We start from the raw sequence: 24187 nt of genomic DNA, 5'->3' as shown, positions 1-24187 counted from the left end.
GCTCTTCCTTTCTGAGCCATGCCCTCTGTACTCTGACTTGCCCCAAATAGACAGATGCTCAATACATATTTGCTGATTGGCTGGAAAGCAAACAGAGCTATCATCTCAGCACAGATTTCAGGGCATTGCACACAGTGGGTGCTTAATCGACGCTGCTGACTCATCTGCGGAGCAGGCCAGGGTGCTACACAGTGTGGCCGTGCCTGTGCTCAGCCCAGGCTTCACATCTCCCTCCAGCCATTCCCTTCCTCCAACCATTGCCTTCCTCCAGCCATTGCCTTCCTCCAGCCATTGCCTTCCTCCAGCCATTGCCTTCCTCCAACCATTGCCTTCCTCCAGCCATTGCCTTCCTCCAGCCATTGCCTTCCTCCAGCCATTGCCTTCCTCCAACCATTGCCTTCCTCCAGCCATTGCCTACCTGATGAGCACAGAACTGACGCTGAAATCCTGGGCGCCGCTGTTGAATTATGGGGCTTCCTGGTGTGAGATTGTCCCCGGCAAACCTACTTTTTCCCTTTGGCCTTGTTTATTCCAGAAGTTGGTGTGGACCCTCTTGGCACGGGCAGTTCTACCATCTGCTCACGCTAAGGGTTAAGAGCGTGCAGCAGGGGAGCCCGGAGCCCCAGAGCCCAGGACACACAGCACCAGAGCCCAGTGCATGGCGGGGAGAGAATCACTGGCAGCAGCCGTTCTCTCGTGTGAGCAGGCTCCTGCAGATGAAGGTCGCTGCAGAGAGAGCCTCCATTTCATGGTGGTGGAAATGGAGCCTTAGCAAAAAGAAAGATTTGCTTTATTTATGTGTTTATTGAGAAGGAGTCTCGCTCTGTCATCCAGGCTGGAGTGCAATGGTGCAATCTCAGCTCACTTCAACCTCCGCCTCCGGTTCAAGCGATTCTCCTGCCTCAGCCTCCCAAGTAGGTGGGACTACAGGGGCCCGCCACCACGCCTGGCTAATTGTTTTTTATTTTTAGTAGAGACAGGGTTTCACCATATTGGCCAGGCTGGTCTCGAACTCTTGACCTCGTGATCCACCCGCCTCCACCTCCCAAAGTGCTGGGATTACAGGTGTGAGCACACCCCTGACCTGCTTTTATTTTTAATTAAATTTTTGTTTTTGTTTTTTTTGTTTTGAGAGAAGTCTCGCTCCATCCCCTAGTTTGAAGTGCAGTGGCACAATCTTGGCTCATTGCAACCTCCCCCTCCTGGGTTCAAGTGATTCTCCTGCCTCAGCCTCCTGAGTAGCTGGGATTACAGGTGCCCGCCACCACACTCGGCTAATTTTTGTATTTTTAGTAGATACGGAGTTTCACCATGTTGGCCAGGCTGGTCTCGAACTCCTCACCTCAGATGATCCACCTGCCTTGGCCTCCCAAAGTGCTGGGATTACAGGCAGGTGCGAGCATGCTCGGCTGATTTTTTTATTTTTAGTAGAGATGGGGTTTCACTATGTTGACCAGGCTGGTCTCAAACTCCTGACCTCAAGTGATCCGCCCACCTCAGCTTCCCATGGTGCTGGGATTGCAGGCATGAGCCACCGTGCCCAGCCAAAAGAAGTTTTTTATGTAGACAGGGTCTTGCGATGTTTCCCAGGCTGGTCTTGAACTTCTGGGCTCAAGTGATTTGCCCACCTCAGCCTCCCTAAGTGCTGAGATTAAAGGTGTGAGCCACCGCACCTGGCCAGGAAACTATTCTCTCACCATCCCTGTAGTTTCAAAATGCCCTTGGAGAAAATTATAAGAACTATTTACATTTGCAAAGAACTTTACAGTTTGTAAACCAATCATGAACATGATTCTCAAACTCTCCTGTAAGTCAAGACAAATACTTAAGTACTAATTATATGGTTGTTGCTTTAACATTTTGGGTTTTTCTTACTCCAAATGTTCATTGAAGAAAAATTGGAAAATACAGATAAAGCAAAAAAAGAAAATAATATCTGATATCCTATTGCCTTGAGATGATGCTTAATATTTTAGTCCGTATCCTATCAGATTGATCTAAGTATATAAATATAGATCTTTAAAAATAGGTTAATACTATCACTGTTCTGTAATCTTATGATCCCCATTTTTAGTAGGTGACTGAGAGAAGTCCCAAGCCATGCAGCTATGAAGGGGCAGTGCCAGGTCTCAACTCCTTGTCCTGGCTCTAAGTGTCCACGTCCCCAAGCCAGGCTGCCACTCACACTTCGAGGTTTTGTGGGAGTTGACTGCCTCCATTTCATGGCCCCAGCAAAAAAGAAGGGTTTGCTTTGATTGGACTTGGGGTTAGAGACCCCCAAGTTGTCCTGGCATCCCACAGTTCAGCATGGGCGAAGCTGGGCCAAGCCTCCTGGCCGCCCAGGAGTCCCCACCTCTGCCAAACTGGACTTTGCCTTGCAGTGAAGTCACAGGGATGACAGGGGTCAGCTGTCGGGCGGGAGGCCCAGAGGCAGCAGATGCCAGGTGGCAGCCTCGGGCTGTGAAGGACTGACCCCAGAGAGCAACTGCGTATCTGCTTGGTGGCCTTGGAGGTCTCCCACTCATTAGTATTTTTAGAAAGAGGGTGAGGGCCCAGCAGGGACCTGACACTTGCCCGGCTGCCCTGGGGCATCACCCTGTTCTGTGGAAAGGGCGCTTCCAGCCTGGATCTGGGCCAGCGCCAAGGGCAGGACTAGCCTGCCTGCCTGCATCCGTCCATTCAGTCGCTCCTGAGCACACACTCCCCGCCGAATTCTGTGTTAGGCAGTGGCGGAGAGGTTTCCCCGGGGCCCTGGCCTAAGAGCTGTGGGAGGAGGAACACAGTGGTGAGGAGTTTGAGCTGTGGCCTCAGACGGACTCGGGTTCAAATCTTGCCTCTGATCTCCTAGCCATGTGACCTTGGGTAAGTTCTGTCCTCGCTGGATCCTGTTTCCCCTCACAGGGCCTCTGCAAGAAGTGAAGAGGGATGCACAGGGAGCCTGGCAGCGCGTGGGGTCAGTGCAGGGAGCCAGGGAGAGGCTGTGGATTGGAAGCCCTCTGGGCCTGGGCTGTTTGCGAGTTCAGCATCTACGGAGAATCTGGCTCTCAGGACACCTTGGGGCTGAGTCAGACAATGCCTGGGATTTGCTGAGGGTTTTGCTGAGTTCGGCAGCAGCTCACCTATTTCACCAGATACAAGCTTCTCACCATGAGAAGGAGAGGGGTGTCTCCTCGTTTTATAGACAAGTGAGCTGGGAAGCACCGAAGCTGCGTGAGTTGGACGGTCCGCAGCACAATCGGGTCCCTGCACCCGCCTGCAGGCCCTCCCCCGCTCACCTTCTCCCCAGACCGGACCCTGGCCCACTTCACAGAGCTGCTGCTCAGGTGCGGGTGTGGGGGCTGGGAGGATGTGTGAGTGGCCACCTTCGAATCACGAGGGAGAACAGGAGAGCTGCAGTGTGAGGACCCAGGCTGGGCCTGCTTTGCTGGCAGGGAAAAGGCTTGAGTCCTCGGGCCAGGGCAATCTAGACAGGCTGGCTCCGGGCCCAGGCCTCCTTGGATTGGCTGAAGCTGGCAGGGGCAGCTGATTCAGGCTGGTCCACCAGTCAGGAGGGGCTTTGATCCCCGGACTCAGTGCTCAGGGACTTCTCTGTCGTGATCTCCTTGGCCCCCTGAGCTCCCTCCGGATAGTGCATCAGTAACCCTGCCTTGTCTGTCTCACCTATGGGTCTATGGCCAGGACCCAGGAGACTGCTGAGCTCAGGGACAATAGATACACACCTGCACACAGACACATGTACACACACACACAGACACACAGACACACGTACACACAGACACATACAGATACATGTACACACACACACAGACACATGTACACAGACACACAGACACATGTACACACACAGAGACATACAGATACATGTATACACACAGACACAGACATGTACACAGACATACACACACATGTACACACACACAGACACATACACACAGATACATGTACACACACAGACACACACAGACACAGACACACACAAGACACGCACACACACAGAGACAGACACACACAAACACATGAATACACACAGGCACACATGCACACACACAGACACATACACAAGACACGCACACACACATTCACACAGACATACGCACAGAGACACGGACACACAAACACACATGAATACACACAGGCACACATGCACACACACACGTGCACACACAGACGCTCACGCACACACAGACACACAGACACACATGCACACACAGACACAAGACACACACATTCACACAGACATACGCACAGAGACACGGACACACACACAAACACACATGAATACACACAGGCACACATGAACACACACACGTGCACACACAGACACATGCGCACACACAGATGCACACAGACACACATGCATACACACAGACACACAAGACACACACAGACATACACACAGACACGGACACACACATGAATACACAGGCACACATGTGCACACACACACACAGACACATGCACACACACAGACGCTCACACACAGATAGACACATGGGCACATACACATTCACACAGACACACACATGCATATACACACAGACACACACATGCATACACACACACAGACACACAAGACACACACACATATTCACACAGACATACGCACAGACACGGACACACACACGAATACAAACAGGCACACATGCGCACACACACACAGACAGACACATGCACACAGACGCTCACGCACACACAGACACACAGACACATGGACACACACACGCACACACAGAAAACACTGTGGCTGCCCTGGTGTGCGAAGGGATCGGCAGTGCAGTCGAGGTGTTGGTGTTCTACAGCCATTGGCGGGCAGCCCCAGAAGGCACCATAGAAGAGGTTCACCGAGTTCAGCTCGCCCTGATCCTGCCTTTGAAGTCTCTTCGGAATGAATACAGTGAATGACAAATGGATCCTTTTTTTTTTTTTGAGACAGGGTCTCGCTCTCTCATGCAGGCTGGAGTGCAGTGGTGTGACCTTGTCTCCCTGCAACCTTTGCCTCCCAGGTTCAAGTGATTCTCTCACCTCAGCCTCCTGAGTAGCTGGAATTACAGGCGCCCACCACCACATCTGGCTAATTTTTGTATTTTTAGTAGAGACGGGGTTTCACCATTTTGCCCAGGCTCGTCTCAAACTCCTGACCTCAAGTGATCCACCCACCTCAGCCTCCCAAAGTGCTGGGGTTACAGGTGTGAGCCACTGCGCATGCTGACAAGTGCATCATTAATTTACTCCTTCATTCATTCAGTACTCCAGGCTAGGTGCCCCCTTGTTCCCATGCAGCTTTTCCATTGGGGAGGGATGGATAAGTTCTCTTTATCGCCTGGCTTCCCCTTTTATACACTTATTCTCTGCTAAGCTTTGTCATTTTAGGGTATTAGGAGAATAGGATGTAAACCGAAACAAGAGATTTATTTTGCCAAGGTTGAAGGTGAACTCAGAAAAAACAAACACCATAAGATCTGTGACCTGTGCTTTTTCCAATGAGGATTTTGGGAATTTCACTATTTAAAGGGAAAGAGCAAAGCAAGAAGGGAAGATGTTTTAAAAGGAGGGTGGGTAGGCTGCAAGGCTACGGTTGCCTTCCTGTGAGGCTGGGATAGTGCTCCACGAATCTGCATTTTATGTGTGAAAAGAGGGAGTGGGGACGGCTCAGTTATGAATTGGTCCTGGGCTCAGTGACTCCGCGTTTTATGTAAGGTAAAGCAAGCCTGTGAAATGACTGCGGTTTGGGAACACAGGGAAGGCAGTTTTGTCTTTTGGTTTTGGTTTGTTTTGTGTGACTCCATGTCCAAGCTGAACTTTCTCTTCCGCTTAGTGAATTTGGGGGTCCCAAGATTCTAGTTTTCTTTCACAAGGGCTTTGGGAAGGCAGAGATCTTTGTTGTCTGCTAGGTGCCTAGCTCAGGCTAGGAGCTGGAAACAGGTTTGCTGACCTGAACTCAACAGGAATCTTGGCAGGCTGTCTGCAGGGCTGGGTGGGGTGGGAAATTCACCACCTTCCCTTTTCCCATCTCACTGTCAGATCTGAGCTACTTCATGAGGTCTCACCTGGACGATAGCCAGAGACGGTAGGCTCAGCTCTCATTGCTTCTTATTCTAATTGCCTTGAATCCCGAGGAAATAACTCTTACCTTTTGGAAATGTATAATCTAGTGGGGACGTACAAAACTCATAGACACCCTTATGTGGAATGTTGATATTTTGCTTCATGATAATTGTTCCGAAAGTCCTTTCCACTTACCCGTGTTTAGGTTCCTGTCTGGAATTAGGCTCCACCACGAAATCTAAGATTCAGCAAAAACAAGAGAGGCTCTAAGTGCTTCTGAGGGAGGACACGAAAAGGATCTGTGAATAAAAGCACTAGACCCTAACAGATCCGTGAGGAACGGCAGCTGGCAGCACCGGTGGGGGAGACAGGAGCTGCTGGGGCTTCTGGCTACTGGTTCGAAAGACGGTTTTGATCGATTCACTCCTCTCTGGAATGATCTAGATATGCTATCTGTAAATATTTTAGACTGGTCCCCATCGTTGAGGGGTTTACACAGCCTATGCTTCCAGGGCTGTAGCAGTTAAGGACACAGAATCCAGAGCCTGCCTGGGTTCAACGTCCAGCTCTAATACTTAAAAAATGGATGATCTCGGCCTGGTGCAGTGGTTCCTGCCTGTAATCCCAGCACTTTGAGGGTGCAAGATGAGAGGATCCCTTGAGGCCAGGAGTTCAAAACCAGCCTGGGCAACATAGTGAGACCACATTCCTACAAAAAATGTTGTACACATGTAGTGTAGTGGTGTGCACTTGCAGTCCCAGCTACCCAGGAGGCTATGGCAAGAGGATCCCTTGAGTCCAGGAGTTTGAGGCTACAGGGAGCCATGATTACACCACTGCACTCCAGCCTGGGTGACAGAGGGAGAGCCTGTCTTAAAAAAACATAAAAATAGGCCAGGCGCGGTGGCTCATGCCTATAATCCCAGCACTTTGGGAGGCCGAGGCAGGCGGATCACGGGGTCAGGAGATCGAGACCATCCTGGCTAACACGGTAAACCCCGTCTCTACTAAAAATACAAAAAATTAGCCAGGCGTGGTGGCAGGTGCCTGTAGTCCCAGCTACTTGGTAGGCTGAGGCAGGAGAATGGCGTGAACGCGTGAGGCAGAACTTGCAGTGAGCCGAGATCGCGCTACTGCATTCCAGCCTGGGCGGCAGAGCGAGACTCCATCTCAAAATAAATAAATAAATAATAAATAAATATATAATAAAAATAAAAAAGGGTGATCTCGGGGCCTGGTGCAGTGGCTCACACCTGTAATCCCAACATTTTGGGAGGCTGAGGCAAGAGAATCGCTTGAACTCAGGAGTTCAAGACTAGCCTGGCCAACATGGTGAGACCCCATCTCTATAAAAATTTTACAATTTTTCATTTCTAGTAAGTTTTCAGGCGATGTTGCTACTGCTACTTCAAGGACCACATGTGGGGAACCACTGGTATATAGGAGAAAAAAACGCAGGCTTAGGATTTAGACAGTGGGGCCATCCCTTAGTATCTGGTGACTTCGGGCATTTGATGTCTTTGAGCCTCAGTTTCTTCACTTGTAGAATGGAACTACATCCCAGCTACTCGGCAGGCTGAGGCAGGAGAATCGCTTGAACCCAGGAGGTGGAGGTTGCAGTGAGCCAAGCTCATGCCACTGCACTCTAGTCTGGGCAACACAGTGAGACTCTGTCTCAAAAAAATATATATATATACATGGGAGTACAGTTGCTTCTCAACTTATGATAGAGTTACATTCTGATAAACCCATAGTTGAAAATATCGTAAGTCAAAATGCATTTAATACCCTTAGCCTACTGAACTTCATAGTTTAGCTCAACTTAACTTCAGTGTGCTCTGCCCACTTACACTAGCCTCCTGCTGGGCCAGATCGTCTAACACAAAGCCTCCTTTATAACAGAGTACCGAATATCTTCTGTAATTTATTGAATAATGTACTGAAAGTGAAAAAGAGTGGTTGTGTGGATACTCGAAGTACAGTTTGTAAAGTTTATCGCTTACGATGGTGAAAAACCGGGGACCATCTGTATTCCTACCTGCTTTGTGGAGTCGTGCCTGGCATACAGCATTATCGTCATTTAATTACCACCGTTTAAATTTTAGCAATTTTGTTAGCCCTTGAGGGATGAGCAGGATTGAAGTCAGCAGAGACTGGCTGGGAGGGCTTGGGGGATGTCTCTGAGAACCTCAAAGCCGAAGTGGGTGGAGAGCAAAGAGCAAAAGGCCAGACGGGTCTGGAAGGCCCAGGACAAGGCGCGGATTGGGAAAGTGCTCTTGTGTAGGGTGGATATTGAGAGGCAGCAGATCGATTCTTTGGAAATGTCTGTGTGGTGGGTAAATCCACGTTAACTCTGAACCCGGAGAAGACAAGTCTTTTCTGAAAGCCACTGACAAGGTGACCTCTTGCAGGGGAGGTGGAAACTGCTCCCTAAGAAAGAGCAAGGAGGCTGGGGGGGTGGCTCAGGCCTGCAGTCCCGGCACTTTGGGAGGCTGAAGCAGGAGGATCGCTGGAGCCCCGGAGGTCGAGGCTGCGGTGAGCTATGACCGGGCCACACACTGCAGCCCGGGCCACAGAGCAAGACCCTGTCTCAAAAAACCAGTAACAACTAAAATAAAAAAAGCAAGCAGGCCCCTCTGCGCTCCCGTTTCAATGCACGTGCTTTCCTGTCCTTCCGTACACGCCCTGCTTCTGTTTGCAAGCTGTGGCCCCTTTTGTTGCAGGGAAACCCGTGCACCTCCATATCACAAAGGGGTCAACGCCCGGGGAACGCCCGCGCTGGCGGACGCTGTTTCCTGGCGCCCCCTGGCGGGCAACGGCGGCGCCGCAGGCCTTCCGGGACGCCGCTCCCCACGTGGCCTCTCGGCGCCGCAGCCCAGGCCTCAGTGTGCAGCCCCGGGCAAGGGCTGGAACTCGCAGTGAGACTGTGCCCAGCGCCCGGAGGAGGTCTCTGGACCAGTCACCTATTATTGCTGGAATAACACGCAAAAGACACCCCACCCCGACGTGGATTAGAGACTGTTGATTTTTAAGGGCGAGATCACCGCTCTTGGCAGAGGAAGGCTGCAGCCAGGGAGCCTGCATGCGGCCTGCCCCAGACAGAAGGCCTCAGGGGTCTGAGCTTTTACAGCTTTTGGCCTGAAGACCAGCTGCAGCTTCCAGCCCCAGTCATTCATTCCCTGAGGCTCCCTCAGGACTGCTGAGCAAAAGCAGGATCTAGGGGAAAAAGAGCTCTGCCTGCAGTGGGGGCATTTATTTTAAGAGCAAAGGTTCACTTCGCAAAGTTCTCTCCCCTACCCAGAAGCCATTGTGCATGAAGCCCCACCCTTAAAAAACCGGACTTTTGCCTTTTTTGAAAAAGCTCTCTCGTAAAAATTCAATGCAATCATCATTCATTGTGCACCTATTGTGGACAAGGTGCTGAGCTAGGCTCCATGGGGACTCAGGCCTGTGGAGATGGGGTCCATGTGCTAAAGTGGGCAGCAGAAGGAGCCGTCTCAAGAGGTCTCAACAACGCCAAGGCCAGCACAGGCCAGGGAGCAAGCGACCTTCTTTCAAACAGGGCCTTGGTGGAGTGCACTTGGGGACAGGGTCTACAAAGGAGGGAAGGCTTTCCCCAGGGGGAGCATGGCGGAGAAAGAAAGGCCTTTAGTCCCGGAGCAGAGCAGGAGCAGCTGGGAAGGGTGGGGTGTGTTCAGGGAACAGTGAGTAATCTGGTGTGGCCCCGCACGTCTGAGCATCACAGAGTCTGGCACAGGGTTCGCTCTCCAGGGGTGGGAGGAGGAGCTGGGGACCAGGCTAGAGAGGTGGGTGGGGGCCCCAGGAGAGAGGACTACACTTGAGTAACAATGACCCTGGAGACCCAGTGCAGGCGGGCTTGTGTGAGCATTTCTCTTCCTGCTGGCGGCTCAAACGTGAGAGCCAGCAGGAGCGAGGAGAGAGGCTGCCTAATGGGTACAGGAGGCACTTCAGACACAGTGGAAGTTGTTAGGACCATAAATGGTGACTACTTCGAAATTGGGGCTGGGACGGGCCCTGAGTCACAACACAGTATTTAAAATGCCTCTAGGCCCACACGTGGGAGTATAATCCTGTGTGGGATAGATTTCCTTCTCGTCTCATATTTGTTTAATACTTCACAGTTTTCAAAGCACATTCACCCACATTATCCTATTGATCTTTCTAGCAGCCTTTGTGCTAGACAGGGCAGATATTATTCCCACTTCAGAGAAGGACCAGCTAGGGTCTGGGTGAGATGAAGTCATAAATTCGGTTTTGTTTTAATAAGTTTATTTTAACCACTGGCCTTTTGCAGGGTATGCCTCGGTTTGTTTTGTGTTGCTGTAACAGAATAACTGAGACTGGGTAATTTATAAACAATAGAAGTTTATTTGGCTCATGGCTCTGGAGACTGGGAAGTCCAAGAGCATTGCACTGGTATCTGGTGAGGGCCTTCATGCCACATCCTTCCCTGTAGAAGGTGGCAGGGCCAGAGAGCTTGCAAGCACAAGAGAGAGGAAGGAAGCCAAGATCATCTTTTATTTGTTATTATTATTATTATTATTTTAATCAGGAACCCACTCCTGAGATAACTTGACCCACCGCCATGATAATGGCATTAATGCATAAATGAGGGCAGAGCCCTCATGACCTGACTGCCTCTTAACATTATTACAGCAGGGGTTAAGTTCCCAACCCATAAACTTTAGGGGGCACATTCAGACCGTAGCAGAGTGCGTATTTGCTTTTGTTACCAATTTATTGATTTATTTATTTTTGAGATGGAGTCTCGCTCTGTCACCCAGGCTGGAGTGCAGTGGCACAATATCAGCTCACTGCAACCTCCCCCTATACCTGGCCTATTTATTTATCTTAGAGACAGAGTTTTGCTCTTGTTACCCAGGCTGGAGTACAGTGGCACCATCTCGGCTCACGGCTCACTGCAACCTCTGCCTTCCCAGGTTCAAGCGATTCTCCTGCCTCAGCCTCCCAAGTAGCTGGGATTACAAGCAAGCACCCAGCTGATTTTGTAGTTTTAGTCAAGACGGGGTTTCATCATGTTGGCCAGGCTGGTTTCAAACTCCTGACCTCAGGTGATCTGCCCGCCTCAGCTTCCCAAACTGCTGGGATTACAGGTGTGAGCCACCTTGCCCGGCCACAAATTTATTTTTTAAGATAGTTCATTCACATGGTTCAAAATTCAAAAGGTACAGATAAAATTCCCTCTCTCAACCCTATTCTTCCAGTCACCCAGGTCCCTTCTTACCCGTTTGAACTCAAGCCTTTTGCCTTTGGGTCTAGTGCCCCTTTTGCGGCAGCAGACAGCCCTACTGCAGATTCAAGAAAGCCTTGGGCAAGTTTCACTTAGGTAGAGGTTATGCCTCCTCTTAGTAAGTGTGCATGTGTACCCTATGGGACTAGTCTTCTTTCATCTTAGGCCGCATATGTTTTTGGTTTTTATCTGTTTTTTTTCTTTGAGACGGAGTCTTGCAGTGTTGCCCAGGCTGGAGTACAGTGGCGCCATCTTGTCCCACTGCAACCTCCACCTCTGAGGTTCAAGCAATTCTCCTATCACAGCCTCCTAAATAGCTGGGAGTATAGGCATGGGCCGCCACACCCAGCCAGGCTGTGTGTGTTTATCTTTAGATCTTAAACTCCTTGGAGTAGGAAGTATGTCTTCTACTTCTCGGGGGCAGTAGAGTAAGGGTGAAAATTACAGGCTCTGGGCCTGGCGCGGTGGCTCACGCCTATAATCCCTGTACTTTGGGAGGCCGAGGCAGGTGAATCACCTGAGGTCAGGAGTGCGAGACCAGCCTGGGCAATATGGTGAAACCCTGTCTCTACTAAAAATTCAAAAATTAGCCGGGCGTGGTGGCGCACACCTGTAATCCCAGCTACTCAGGAGACTGAGGCAGGAGAATTGCTTGAACCCAGGAGGGGGAGGTTGCAGTGAGCCAAGATTGTGCCACTGCGCTCCAGCCTGGGCAACAAGAGTGAAACTCTGTCAAAAATAAATAAATAAATTAATTAATTAATTAAAAATTACAGGCTCCGGCACATAGAGGATTGGAATTAAAAACTGTGTTGTGTGATTGTGGGCAAGTTACTTAGTCTCTCTGAGCCTCTATTTTCTCAACTGTGATGATGATACCCTCGCCTGCTTCGCAGAACTGCTGTGAGGACTACATAAAGCGACTCATGTTCTGTGTTTAACCCTGTTTCAGGCACAAGGTATGTCCTCTGTAGGTGGGAGCCACCATTGTTCCCATGCACTGAGAGCCCACTATGTGTGTTCACAGCGGGACAGGCCCAGGCACCCTTCCCAGCTAAATTCTGACAAGGGACTGACACCGAATTAAAAGCTCACCTAAGCCCCTTCCTTTGAACAAATCACTCTTCCCAGGCTGGGACCCACCCTTTCCCTTTGTGAGAAATCAGCTTTCCAAAAGCCTAGGTCGCCACTGTCTCCTTCTCGAGGGAGGCCCGGCTTTTCCAGGCAGTCGGTCATTTTGAGGCCACCAGAAGGGCCACTGGCCCCTGTTCCTCTGGGCCTGTCTAGTGTGTAGCCCTGAGTGTGAGCTGGCACACAGGAAGCTCCCATGCGGGTCTTCTCGGGGCCGGCAGGAATGACTCATGAGAGGGTCACCCATGCCCTGCAGCTGCCTCTCAGCGATGTCCTCGGCCCCCGGGATTCTCCACTCAGAGCCGGCTTTCCCATCCCTAGACCACTCCGTGCTAGGAAGGACCCAAGGAAGCCTGTGTTCCAGTCCCTTCAGTCTCACAGATAAGAAAAGGAGTCCAGTGCTCCGGGCCCCGGCTTGTTCAGTCATTAAAGCAGAGCTGGAATGTGGTCAAGGTGCCTTTGGTGACACCCTCCGGGCTGCTACAACTCCCCCTCACCAGCCTACACCTTCCCATGGGGGACACACTGCCTGCCACAGGCCCCAGGGCCTAAACACACTGATTTGCGGGCTCCATGGCTTTTCGGTAGGGCAGTTACTTACCACTCTGGGGTTTACTGAACCTCCGTGGCCCTCTGGGAGAACAGCCCTGTAATCTTGTTTCCAAGAAAGAGCAGAATGATCTGTTGGAGCTTATGGTCTCCACTGACCATAATATCGATAAACAATGTAAAAACATGTTTACTTTTTTGTCAAAAAAGGCATTCCTTTCCTATCCAACCTAAGTTCTGTAAATAAACAAAAATATAGGCCAACAAGGATTAAGGGATAAAGGGCTGTCTGGGAGAACAATGAAGCAATCCTTGACTTCAAGGGATGGAATTGCACCAGCCTTAGGAGCTGGGACTTGGCAAGAGGCCTAGGTGACAGGGAAGTCTGAGCTGGAATGAGAGAGGAGGGTGTGGAAGAGGGAGGAAAATGACTGTGCCGGGCAGGCCCAGGAACGGGGCAAACTGGCGACCGCTGGGTCTGTGGTGTCCCCCACCCCCCGCCTCATCCCCATGCCAATCACCAAACCCATGTCCTCTTGTTGCCCAGAGGCCCAGAGGCGTCCAGATCAAACTCTGGATCTACTCCCACCTTCCCTGCACTCGCCAGGCTCCAGCTTCATGCCGCCCCAAATTCCCCGTCTGTCCGGGTGTCATCGGTTGGGCAGATTTTGATGGGCAGCCTTTCCCACAGGCAACCGCGCCTTGAACAGGGACTCTGGGAGCCCAAAGCAATGAGTCTTGGGTCAGTGTCCTGCTTCCCTTGAGTGGCAGGGGAGGGGTGAGCAGGGTGGGGCAGAATGAGAACAGAGCCAGCCTCATTGAGAGAAGGATCTCAGGCTGGGAAAATGGGAACCGCTTGGATTCTGTCCGTCCTTCTGTGGAGGGAGCAAAGTGTGGCTCTGTCTGTCCGTGGCCTCTGCCCTCCAGAGACAGGATTTTCCTCCAGTTTTATAGATGTGGAAACTGACCACCAAAGCGCCAAGCCCAGAGGCAGAGTTGGGCCCGGAATCCTAGCCCACCGGCCCCTGCTCCTCGAGGATCAACACCAAAGGAGCCGGGAGTGGGCAGAGCCCTGTGTGCTTGTGGCGGGTGGAGGCCGCCAGCCCACGCGGGCCAGCTCTGCAGGGAGGGCGCAGAGGCCAGGGCCAGGGCCAGGGCAAGGGGAGGGCGGCAAGCGAGAGCCAGCTGTGAAGAGTCCGGTGAAACACGAATGACTCATGCGGGTGGCTCTGCTCCTCAGTCCAGCCCACATTCCCGGGTCTCTGTTCCCGACCCGCCTGGGCCTGGCCTTAAAGGGCCAGCTCCTCCGTGCAGGAGCGGGGGCCACCCTGCTGCGCTCCCCACGCCTCGGTCACCCTGGTCCCTGTGGAGTTGCTCCCAGTCCCTGGCTGTGGGCGAAAGGATGGCCCCCTGCAGGGTTTAGGGCTTTATCGGGTCCACTCCTCCCACTATAAGGGAGGGCCCTCGGGTCATTTCATCTATCCCCCTGCCTCTGAGCAGGGCTGCACCTAAACGGGCCCGCAAGGATAGAGAAACCCGTTCCCTGCTTTTACAGACGTTGCAATGAAAGGGCCCCTCTCCAGGCCCCCAGCTCCAGGGCCTCTGCCCGCCTTTCCACGCGCCGGCCCCGGGCTGCAGGTGGCGCCGGACGCCCCGCCCTTCTCGTCTCCCACCCCACGTGGTTCCACTTCAGCTCTGGCTGATTCTTGAGCTCTGGCTCGACACGCGTGTTTGGAGGGTTTCAGGTCGGCCCATCCGGACTCGCGGGCGAGGCTCCCGTCCCGGGCCTCGGAGGGGTCACACCAACCCCGTCCTGCGCGTGGCTTCCCGGGGCGGAGACACCGTCCGGCGGCCGCGGTCCCGCCGCTTCCCCGGACCCTGCGCGCCACCGTGTGGACACCCGGGGAACTGGCGCCCGCGGGGCCGAGACCCCGCCCAGCACCCGCAGTTCAAGGCGGTCCGGAGTCGGCCTCAGAGAGAGGAAAGGGGGAGGCGCACCCCCTGAACACACTGCGAGCCTCACATTCTCTGCGAAACAATGGCTTTTAGATGAATTTAACAACAAAAGCCAACCCGCTCTGTTAAAACTTACAAATAGCAATACTTTCCATAGAGGTTTGGGAAGACCTGTGTGGCCCAAGTGCCCACCCCTTCCACCCACTGCCGCCTCTTCCCCCACTAACTGGTCAGTGCTCAACACGTCCCACTGGAGGTCTGGGTTTAAGGTTTTGTTCACTGTTAACAAATTTGGGGGGAAGGGGCTCTGTCTTCCTCTAAGCTAGACCAGGAACGAGGAGAAAGGGCAAAGCTTGCTGCTACGGGACAAACTGGAGGATGGGGAAGAGAGCGGAGGGGTGGCACAGGCATGGGGCAGGGAGGCCAGGGGGCACAGCTGAGCCTGGGCAGAGGCACTTTGAATTTGGGGGCAGGGGGTGAGACTCTCTTGCCTAATGAGTGCTCTTGGGGACCGAGGACAAATCTTCACCAAACGGGCTATGGCCACAGGTTGCAGCCTTGGTGCTGACACCGACCATGGGCCTTTGTGGAGTGTTGGCCCTGGGATCCCTGGCCCTAACCAACCAGGCCAGCTGGCCCTAGACAAGCCGGCCTTGCTTGAACTGGATTTCCAAAGGCCCTGAATGCTGTGTGTGGCCTCCCAAGTCCACACAGCTCCTCACTCACCCTCTGTCCCTACCTCCTCCAACCTCACTGGCTGCCCCCAGCACCAGCTGAAACCCCGGCCCCGGCAAAATCAAACACAAACGAAGACAGGGGAGAGAGAGTGAGCACTCCATTCCTTTCGTGCCTACGGACGTTTTCCTTATTTTTGTGGGCCCCGGACCCCAGCCTGATTTTGGTGGCCGTCAAAAGGAGCTTGCCAGGGCCTGTTGCGAGCAGCCTGTGGCTCAGTGCTTACCCAGGATCCCGGGGAGGGGCAGCAACTATGCCTTGTTCGGCATTGGGGTCCTCACAGCCCCAAGCACCGCCTGGCATGTACACTCAATCTATTGAATGAATGCTACCCGCTGGTCTCCGTTCTGATCTCCCAGGGAAAGTGTTTAAATTGCTCCACTGGCCAAAGTGCACACTCCTGATTACCCTCGGCGAGTCCTGCCCCAACCAGAAGTTGAGGACACTTGGAATCTTGATAATGAACAACCCAGGTGCAGGGAACTGCCCTGTGTAGGAAGCTGGTGGCCTGGAGTGTGGTCAAAGAGCCACTCCTGTGTGCTTGATCCTCCAGTGACTGGTCCACAGAGTCAGAGAGGGGCAGCCTGCGGGGCATAGGCTGCCAGGGGGGATTCCATCAGAGCAGGTGCTGTTAGCACCCATGACCACTTGTGCCTCTTGAATGTGTCTGTGCGTGCACACCCTCCTGGCAAACAGAGCAAAGGGCCAGGAGCTGGGAAAGGAAGTGAGAAGAGCAGGGTGGAGACATTAGGCTGAGCTTTGAAGGCAAACTTTAGGAGACGGACCGGGGAAGAGAGGCCCCCTTCTGTTGGACTAGGAGAGGACTGGTCCAATCTGTAGCCAGGCATGTGGATTAGAGCTGGGTCTCCAAAGACGAGTGCCCAAGACCATATTGTAGGATAAGAAAATTAAACTTCTATTTATATTGAATGTTATGTAATCCTCTCAAATGTTTCTACTTTTTACTATACATATTAGTGCCATAAAAATATGTATAATTGATAATGGAAGAATGTACATGTATTGAGGATGCATGGCCAAAACAGTTTTTAATGCTGAGATGACACTATCAAGAAAGTCTGGAGACCGCTGCATTTCAGAGTTTTGTTTTTGTTTTGAGACAAAGCTGTCACCCAGGCTGGAGTGCAACGGCGCAATCTCCGCTCACTGCAACCTCCGCCTCCTGGTTCAAATGATTCTCCTGCCTCAGCGTCCTGAGTAGCTGGGATTACAGGCATGTGCCACTACACCCAGCTAATTTTTTTGTATTTTTAGTAGAGACGGGATTTTGCCATGTTGGCCAGGCTAGTCTCAAATTCCTGACCTCAAGTCATCCACCTGCCTTGGCCTCTCAAAGTGCTGGAATTACGGGCATGAGCCATCGCACCCGGCCTCATTACAGGGTATCCTCATAGAATCCAAAGGTTCTGAGAGATAGGATAAATCAGTTAGCCTATGTGTAAATCAACTGTCCTCTGTGTAACTCCCTGAGGTACAGAGAAGTGAAGCGACTTACTGGGGTTGCATGAAGTACAAGGAACATTCCAGACCCTCTGAGACCTGCCCATCCACTCATCCACGTATCCATCCATCCATCCACCCACCAATCTCTCCATCCATCCCTTAATCCATGAAGCTTTATACTTCAAAATCAAATGTAAATTATGCTTCAATAAATCCTAGCCAAAAAAATTAAAAACAAATTAAGAGTGTTTAACTAGTATGCATCACTGTGCATATAAGGTATGCATCCATCTATCCATTCATCTGTCCTCACTTAGCGGGTATCTGTCCTGTCGTGGTGATCTGCTGGGTCATCTTCCCTACCTCCAGGCTGTAGCATCTTTCAAAGTCCTCCCTTCCTTCCTTTCTCACCTTGTTCCACTTCAGTTCCTTTTCACTCTGATCCTAAATCAAGACACTAACTTTTAAATGACTCTCCCTGCTTCTAGCCCTTCCTGGCCCAATCTGTTCCAAGCAGCACTGCTAAATCAATTTTCCAAGTACTCTTGAGTGACTGCAGATTGCCCTTGGCCATGGCGCCCAGTCTGAATTTCTTGGCCGAACCCAGAGGCCCACAGCATATGCCCTATATTGTGATTCTGTCTTTTGGAGTTAGTGGCTTCTTGAGAAGCTTTAGTTTACACTTCAAAATCAAATCGAATGTAAATTATGCTTCAATAAATCCTAGCCAAAGGTAATAATTAAAATGAATTAAGAGTGTTTAACTAGTATGCATTACTGTGTGTACACACGCATGCATGCATGTGTATGCTGACAGCATGTGCCCGAGCAGGGCGGCAGCTCCAGTGCTCCTGAGGGATGGAAATCCAGCCACGACCAGCTGGTGAGCTGTGCACCCTGCCTTGGGGGCCACGGCGTTATGGAGAGTAGGTACCTTTCTCTATCTCACCCAAAGCCACCAAGCTCCTTTTATTGTCTTCTCGGGTGCTTTCCTCTCAAAGGAAAAGAAAACAGCCCAAAGCTGAGGCCTGGCCCAGGTAAAATAGCGAATAGGATGAGGAAGGTGCATTTTACCAGCAGCAGAGAACCCTCTCCGCTTTCTCCAGCCAGGTGTGCGAAGGTGTGAGGGAAGGGGCGACTCTCCAGGAAATATCAACTGCAACAAGACATCATTCCAGAGTGCAGAGGTCCTTAACGGGTTTTCTAGTCCAACCCTTAATTTTATCAGGCCCTGAAACTGAGAAGGGTGTCACTTGCCCTGAGCTTCCCACCTGGTTTGGAAAGAGCTTTAAAACCTCTCTCCTCTCTCCCACCTGTCAACTTCTTCCCTTCCAGAGCCCCCCTTGGTAAGTCTGTGCTCTCTCCCCTACAGCCTGGAAGCTCCGACCCCAGGAGGAGCCAGCCCATCAACCTGAACCATTACGCCACCAAGAAGAGCGTGGCGGAGAGCATGCTGGACGTGGCCCTGTTCATGTCCAACGCCATGCGGCTGAAGGCAGTGCTGGAGCAGGGACCGTCCTCTCACTACTACATCACCCTGGTCACCCTCCTCAGCCTCTCTCTGCTCCTGCAGGTGGCCATCGGCGTCCTGCTCGTGGTCATCGGTGAGGAGCCCAGCCCGCAGTCAGACCTTCTGCCTTGGCACCTGCGGCCGGCAGAAAGGCCCCCCGTGTTCCCTGGGCCACCCTGCATTGGCGCATGCAGCTTTGCAACCACACACTGACCTGCAGTGCGCCCTCTGCTAACACAGGCCCAAAGAACAACTTCCTGTCCTATCTCCTGGTATCCCACGCCACCCCACAAGGGCAGGCGCCCTGTCCTATCTCCTGTATCCCACGCCACCCCACAACGGCAGGCGCCCTGTCCTATCTCCTGTATCCCACGCCACCCCACAAGGGCAGGCGCCCTGTCCTATCTCCTGGTATCCCACGCCACCCCACAAGGGCAGGCGCCCTGTCCTATCTCCTGGTATCCTGCGCCACCCCACAAGGGCAGGCGCCCTGTCCTATCTCCTGTATCCCACGGAGCAGACACTCCACAGCACCTGCCGAGTGACTGTGCCAGCACCTTGCTAACTGCTCACTCACCCACTCGCTCGCCCGCTTCTTCCTTGAGCACTCATCCCACGCGTAGAGGACCCAGCTTAAGTTCACAAATCCTGGTGGGATGAAGCACACGAGGGTGCCCCATGTGCTGGTTGGCGAGGGCAGAGGCATTTTGGCCCGATTTCGACCACCTTCCTGGATTTCTGCCGCATGGGTTTCTGAAGGGCCCCTCTCTCCAAACTCTGGTGGGCGTTGTGGGGGCAGCTCCGTGCTGTGGCCCCATCTCTGACCCTTCCCCCTACTCCACTTCCCTGCAGCACGGCTGAACCTGAATGAGGTAGAAAAGCAGTGGCGACTCAACCAGCTCAACAACGTGGCCACCGTCTTGGTCTTCTTCACCGTGGTCATCAATGTTTTCATTACAGCCTTCGGGGCACACAAGACAGGCTTCCTGACTGCCAGGGCCTCAAGAAATCCTCTCAATACAACCCGGGACCCAGGTGAGGGAGGATGGGGACCCCAGCTTCAGGGGCTCCCCAAGCGGCCCTTCTCTCCCCTCTGGGGCTTTCGGACAAGAAACAGATCCCCTTGCCAAACAAAGGGGGAAGGCCTGTAGCTCCGAGAGCAAGGAGGGGATTTGCAAGAGCCTGGCCTCGGCAAGGCCTGCACAAAGCCCCATTGCTGTGTTAAAGGGCAGCTCTCGGTTCCTGGCTCAGGGTCTCCCACGGTCTGGGACAGGGTAGAGGCGATGCCATTAGTGGTTAAGTCTGCCCCTCCGGCGAAAGGAAAGGTGGAGATGGGGAATTTCTCCCTGCCATTGTCTAGCAGCCTTTGCTACTGACTGTGGTCCCTGGGCCAGCGGCATCCACAAACCACTCAGAAGCTTGCTGGAAAGGCAGCATCTCAGGCTGTGCTCCAGATGGGCTGCAGGCACGTGCATGAGGAAGGTGGCCAGGTGCACCCTGGGCACGCTGAAGGTTGAGGGGCACCGATCTGGCCTGCCCTCCTCATTGCCTCTTCTCTGCTTCCCCAACAGGTACTGGGCCTGGAACTCCTACCTCCTTCCTCCGTGATCTGCCAGGCTCATGGGCACTGTCCACAGCCCAGGAGAGCTTCTGAAAGGACAGTAGAGCTGCCCTTGCTCCCTACCCACAGCACCTGAGTTAAAAAGTGATTTTTTTGTTATTGGTCTGAGGGATTTCCATCTTAGTCTGGAGTCCTGAGCTCAGATGCAGGTACTGCCAGCCATACCTCCCTGGTAGCAACCCTGGACCTAAGGCATGTCTGTCGAAGGCCAAGTCTGCCCAGCTTAAGGACTCTGGTTCTGACTCTACCCTACTGCTCTAGGCCTCAGTTTTCCCTTTCTGTAAAATGGAATCTATATCTATAAAGGTTTCTTCAAATCTACTCTCGAGTCCACGTATTTGTCTAGTCCTGCAGGCTTAGGCATCCAGGCTGGTCTCCCTCTGTGCCTTGGAGAGGGCTGAAGAGCGTAAACCTCAGGGCTGGAGGGTGGGAAGGCTTTTAAATTACTCCCTCCTCTGTGGGTTCTGCTCGGAGCCACAGTGTTCCTGGCCCAGATGGGCTTATTGTCATCTGCCGCATCCGCTGTAGATGAGTCCATTGCAGATGGACGCACACATGCACAATCTTCTCCATGAACCTGCTGTAAGCTATTCTCGCTTTCAGTCACAGCTTCCCTTAGGCATGTGTTTAAGGACTGCAAACTCACTTTAACCTTTGCCTGGGCCAAATGTAATAAGGAAGGTAGATCTGCACCTGCAAAGCATTAGCAGAGCACTGCCAGCTCAAACAGAAATGATTTTTAGACGGTCTGCCGGTTTAGAAGCAGCCGTTCCTTGGCTTCTCTCGACTGCTCACCGAACCATTCTGGCTTTATATCTAGCCTTCTCCACCCAGGGCAGCCATAGCTTTTCTCAGCTAAAACCACCAGCCTCCGTCAATCTTCCGAACAGAAAATGCCTGGTCTGTTACACGGTGGGCTGCTCAGACAGGAACAACGTTGTCTTCTTCCTGAGTAAACCACAGTGCAGAGAAGGCCATCCCCACACGGCAGGCACCACACTTGTTGTAAGGGTGGAGGGTGGTGTAGGAGGGTCCTTGGCGCACTCACCTGGGCCCCTCAGCCCAATCCTTTACATCCGTGAAGAGCAACAGGAAAAGACAAGCACTTATTTTTTTTCTAAGAAGTTGCTGTATTTAATGCTTCCCCTCCCACCATCCCACACCCTCCCCTACCCAAGACATTTCTCTAGAAAGTAGGGGCCTTGCCCGGCCCTTCCTCTTAAGGCAGATGGTGTGGAGGTAACAAACATCAAATGCAAGGCACTGGCCCAGGGTGCAGGGGTGGAGGGCAGGGTAGTAGGCTGGGCTGGCTCCTGGCCGTTGGAAGTGAAGCAGGCGGGCAGTTTGGGCTGGTTCCAGCCTTCCAGTGCGATGCCCGAGGACAAGAGTGGTCCCAGAAAGAAACTGGCAGCCCCACTGGCCAACTGCAGCCCTAGCCTATGCCCCGTGATCCTTCTCCAGCGGCCAGTCGGCCTCAGCAGGGCACAGAAAACGCCACAGCCCAGGGAGCAAGTATGGCCTTCCTAAGCCACAACCTGTAACTCAAAAGTCTTTGTCCTTCATGATTCCTTAAAGGAGGCAGGGATTCTCCCCGATCCCCAAAGGGTTCTCCACGGGCTCCATTCTCCCATTGCCAGACTCGAGCTCTCGGGGAATGCAGAGCCCGCTGGGCAGACCCTGCAGCTCCAGCGCTGTGGTTTGAACTGCCACAGCCTGGAGCGGGGGCTCCGTGGCCTGGTGGTCTGGGCCCCGCCACCCCTCCCCAAGCCCTGTGCTCACCTCCCTAAACAGACTCTGGAGTTCAAGATCCAGCGTCCGATGCACCATGGACAAATTCACAGCAGTGGCGGAGGCAGCAGCAGCAACAGGAAAACCCCCAGCCACAAAAGCACCGGGGGTTATTAGTGCAAGAGAAGTACAAGGTCACCAGGTGACAGAAAGGGTGGCATCGGCTAAAAAGGCCAAGGGCTATTTTCCCTGAAACCGCCCCACCCTTCAGTTCCTCCTGCCCCCACTCCTCTCCCTGCTTCCAGGGGATATCTCAGGGCAGTGTCCTCACCTCCCCAAACCTCTCATCCTGCACCCTTCTCATCCTGCGCCCTTCTCATCCTGTGCCCTTCTCATCCTGCACCCTGGTCCCTGCTCCAGGGTTTCACCCCCATACACCCTTTCCTCTTCTTCCACGCAAGGCTGGGGGGCCAGGGCTCTCCCTGCAGAAGGGCAGGTCTGCAGCGGAGCTGGACTGTGAGGCTCATGGCTTCCACTTCCCTTTTCATCCCTTTCTGTCCAGCCCCCACCCGCTTCTGGTCTAAGGAAATTGACAGATTATGTCCCCATCCTCTTTACCTCGTCTCCACGTCCTCTCTGGAGGCCTCACCCACAGGCACGCCGGGAGGAGAAAGGGCGTCTCTCCCCTGCCTTCGTCACCTGCCTGTTCTGCAGGCCTGAATGTCCAGTGCCAGGGAATGGCAAGCCCATTGCCCACCAGCTCCCCACCTCCCAATGCCCAAGCGCCAGAAACAGCCCGTTCTGTGCTTCTGGTCTGAAGTGAGCCATCCGGAGAAGGTTAATGCCCTAATCAGTGGCCAGCTGTTTGGTGGCTACTGGGAGATGTGTGTCTCTGGAAGGCACGAGCCCAGGGTGGAGCAGAGAACTGCCCCATGTGGGACCAGCCCCGCAGCCAGGGACAATGCCCAAGGGACATAGGAGTGGGTGGGAGGTCTGCATGTGGGGACAGTCCCTCAGTGGCAGCCTCACCCCCGCTCTGGACAGCAGTTTTGATTTTCTGTTTTAAAAATCCCCGCCCCCCAATAAAATACGTCCACTAGAAGAGTGTCTGGTGGTCAGCGCGTGGTGTGAGGAGCGCTTGGTGTGAGGAGCGCTTGGCGTGAGGAGCGCTTGGTGGATACGGGCGTGTACCTTCATGGATAAGGATGGTGTCGCTCAGCCAGATCTCTCCTTCCTGACCGGTCCTTCTCAGGAGCCGTCCTCATTCTCAACTGAGCAGGTGGCCCCTTCTGGCCTCTCTCTCAAATTCCTCCCTCCTGAAGGCCCAGGAAGCAGAGACAGGAGCCCTGGAACCTGCCTCTGTGAGGGGACAGCTCCAGGTGGAGTGGGCTGTCAGCTTCGAGGCCTCTTGGGGACCAGCCGTCGCCCCACTCCCCATCCCCGAACAGCAGCAGGGCCCTGGGGAGCTGCTGCCAATCCAGGAGCAGGGAGTGCTGGGCCCAGCAGACACCCTCCAGCTACAGCATCTTCATCTGGCGGCGGCTCCACATGCCTCGCTTGGAATGGAAGTGATGGAAGAAATTCCTGAGGGAGAGACGCTCCACTTCCAGGCCGGCTTGGAGGATCCTGGAGGAGGAGGAGCCGGATGAGCCAACAGAAGCACAGGAGGCACCGGGGGGCCCCTCCACCTCTACCACAGACCCTCTGCTTGCTCCCCACGGGGCAGGGAAGGCAGGTGCAGTGGAAGGGTGTGGGCTTTGAAGCCAGGTGGCCTGGGTTTGGATCCAGCTGCATGGCTGGGTAAGTCATGCCTTCTTTCAGGGCCTGTCTGCTCATCTCCGGGAGGAGGATGATTATCACATACGTGTAATGAGAGGATAACGTGTGATAGAGAATTCTATCGTTACAGTGGACATACTATATACACATCAGAGATGGTGAAGACGAGAAGGATGGATGCTGAGGGCTCAGCACAGCTCCTGGCACACTCTGAGTGCCCCACAACTGGCGCCTCCAGGGGACACGTCGCAGACGGAGGGAGGCAGGGCTGCACCGGGACATCGCCCAGGCCCTCCCCGTGCCTCTTCTGCATGCGCGGCCTGCAGGGTGTTCCTCCCACAGGGAGGCCTGCACTTCTGGCAGGGCCGAGAGTGGCCGACCTGGATTCCTGAGCCTC

The 24187-nt window shown here is 53.4% G+C and overlaps 2 protein-coding genes across 14 annotated transcripts in view; one reads left to right on the top strand and one right to left on the bottom strand.

The window, feature by feature from the left end:
* NINJ2 (ninjurin 2) overlaps positions 1-20604 on the top strand; it is a 96647-nt gene extending 76043 nt beyond the window's left edge. For 6 of the 7 annotated variants that reach the window (XM_005569730.5, XM_015430211.4, XM_074006014.1 and 3 more), the window contains 3 exons: positions 18525-18756; positions 19515-19697; positions 20234-20604. In XM_005569730.5, the coding sequence (XP_005569787.1) occupies positions 18525-18756; positions 19515-19697; positions 20234-20316 (498 nt within the window). In that variant the 3' untranslated portion in view covers positions 20317-20604. Of the gene's footprint in view, positions 1-2654; positions 2863-18524; positions 18757-19514; positions 19698-20233 lie in introns of those variants that run through there. The other variant, XM_065523533.2, reaches the window with a different exon arrangement.
* Positions 20605-21392: 788 nt separating this feature from the next.
* B4GALNT3 (beta-1,4-N-acetyl-galactosaminyltransferase 3) overlaps positions 21393-24187 on the bottom strand; it is a 105891-nt gene continuing 103096 nt past the window's right edge. For all 7 annotated transcript variants that reach the window (XR_012419837.1, XR_012419838.1, XR_281686.5 and 4 more), the window contains exon 20: positions 21393-23637. Coding sequence is in view for 3 of the 7 variants with exons in the window: in XM_005569728.5 (XP_005569785.3) it covers positions 23529-23637 (109 nt within the window). In the remaining 4 variants the exon portion in view is untranslated. The remainder of the gene's footprint in view (positions 23638-24187) is intronic.

This window comes from Macaca fascicularis, chromosome 11, assembly GCF_037993035.2.
Source record: "Macaca fascicularis isolate 582-1 chromosome 11, T2T-MFA8v1.1".
NCBI lineage: Eukaryota > Metazoa > Chordata > Mammalia > Primates > Cercopithecidae > Macaca > Macaca fascicularis.
Note: the sequence above shows the minus strand (reverse complement) of the source record. Positions and strands in the feature narration are given on the sequence as shown.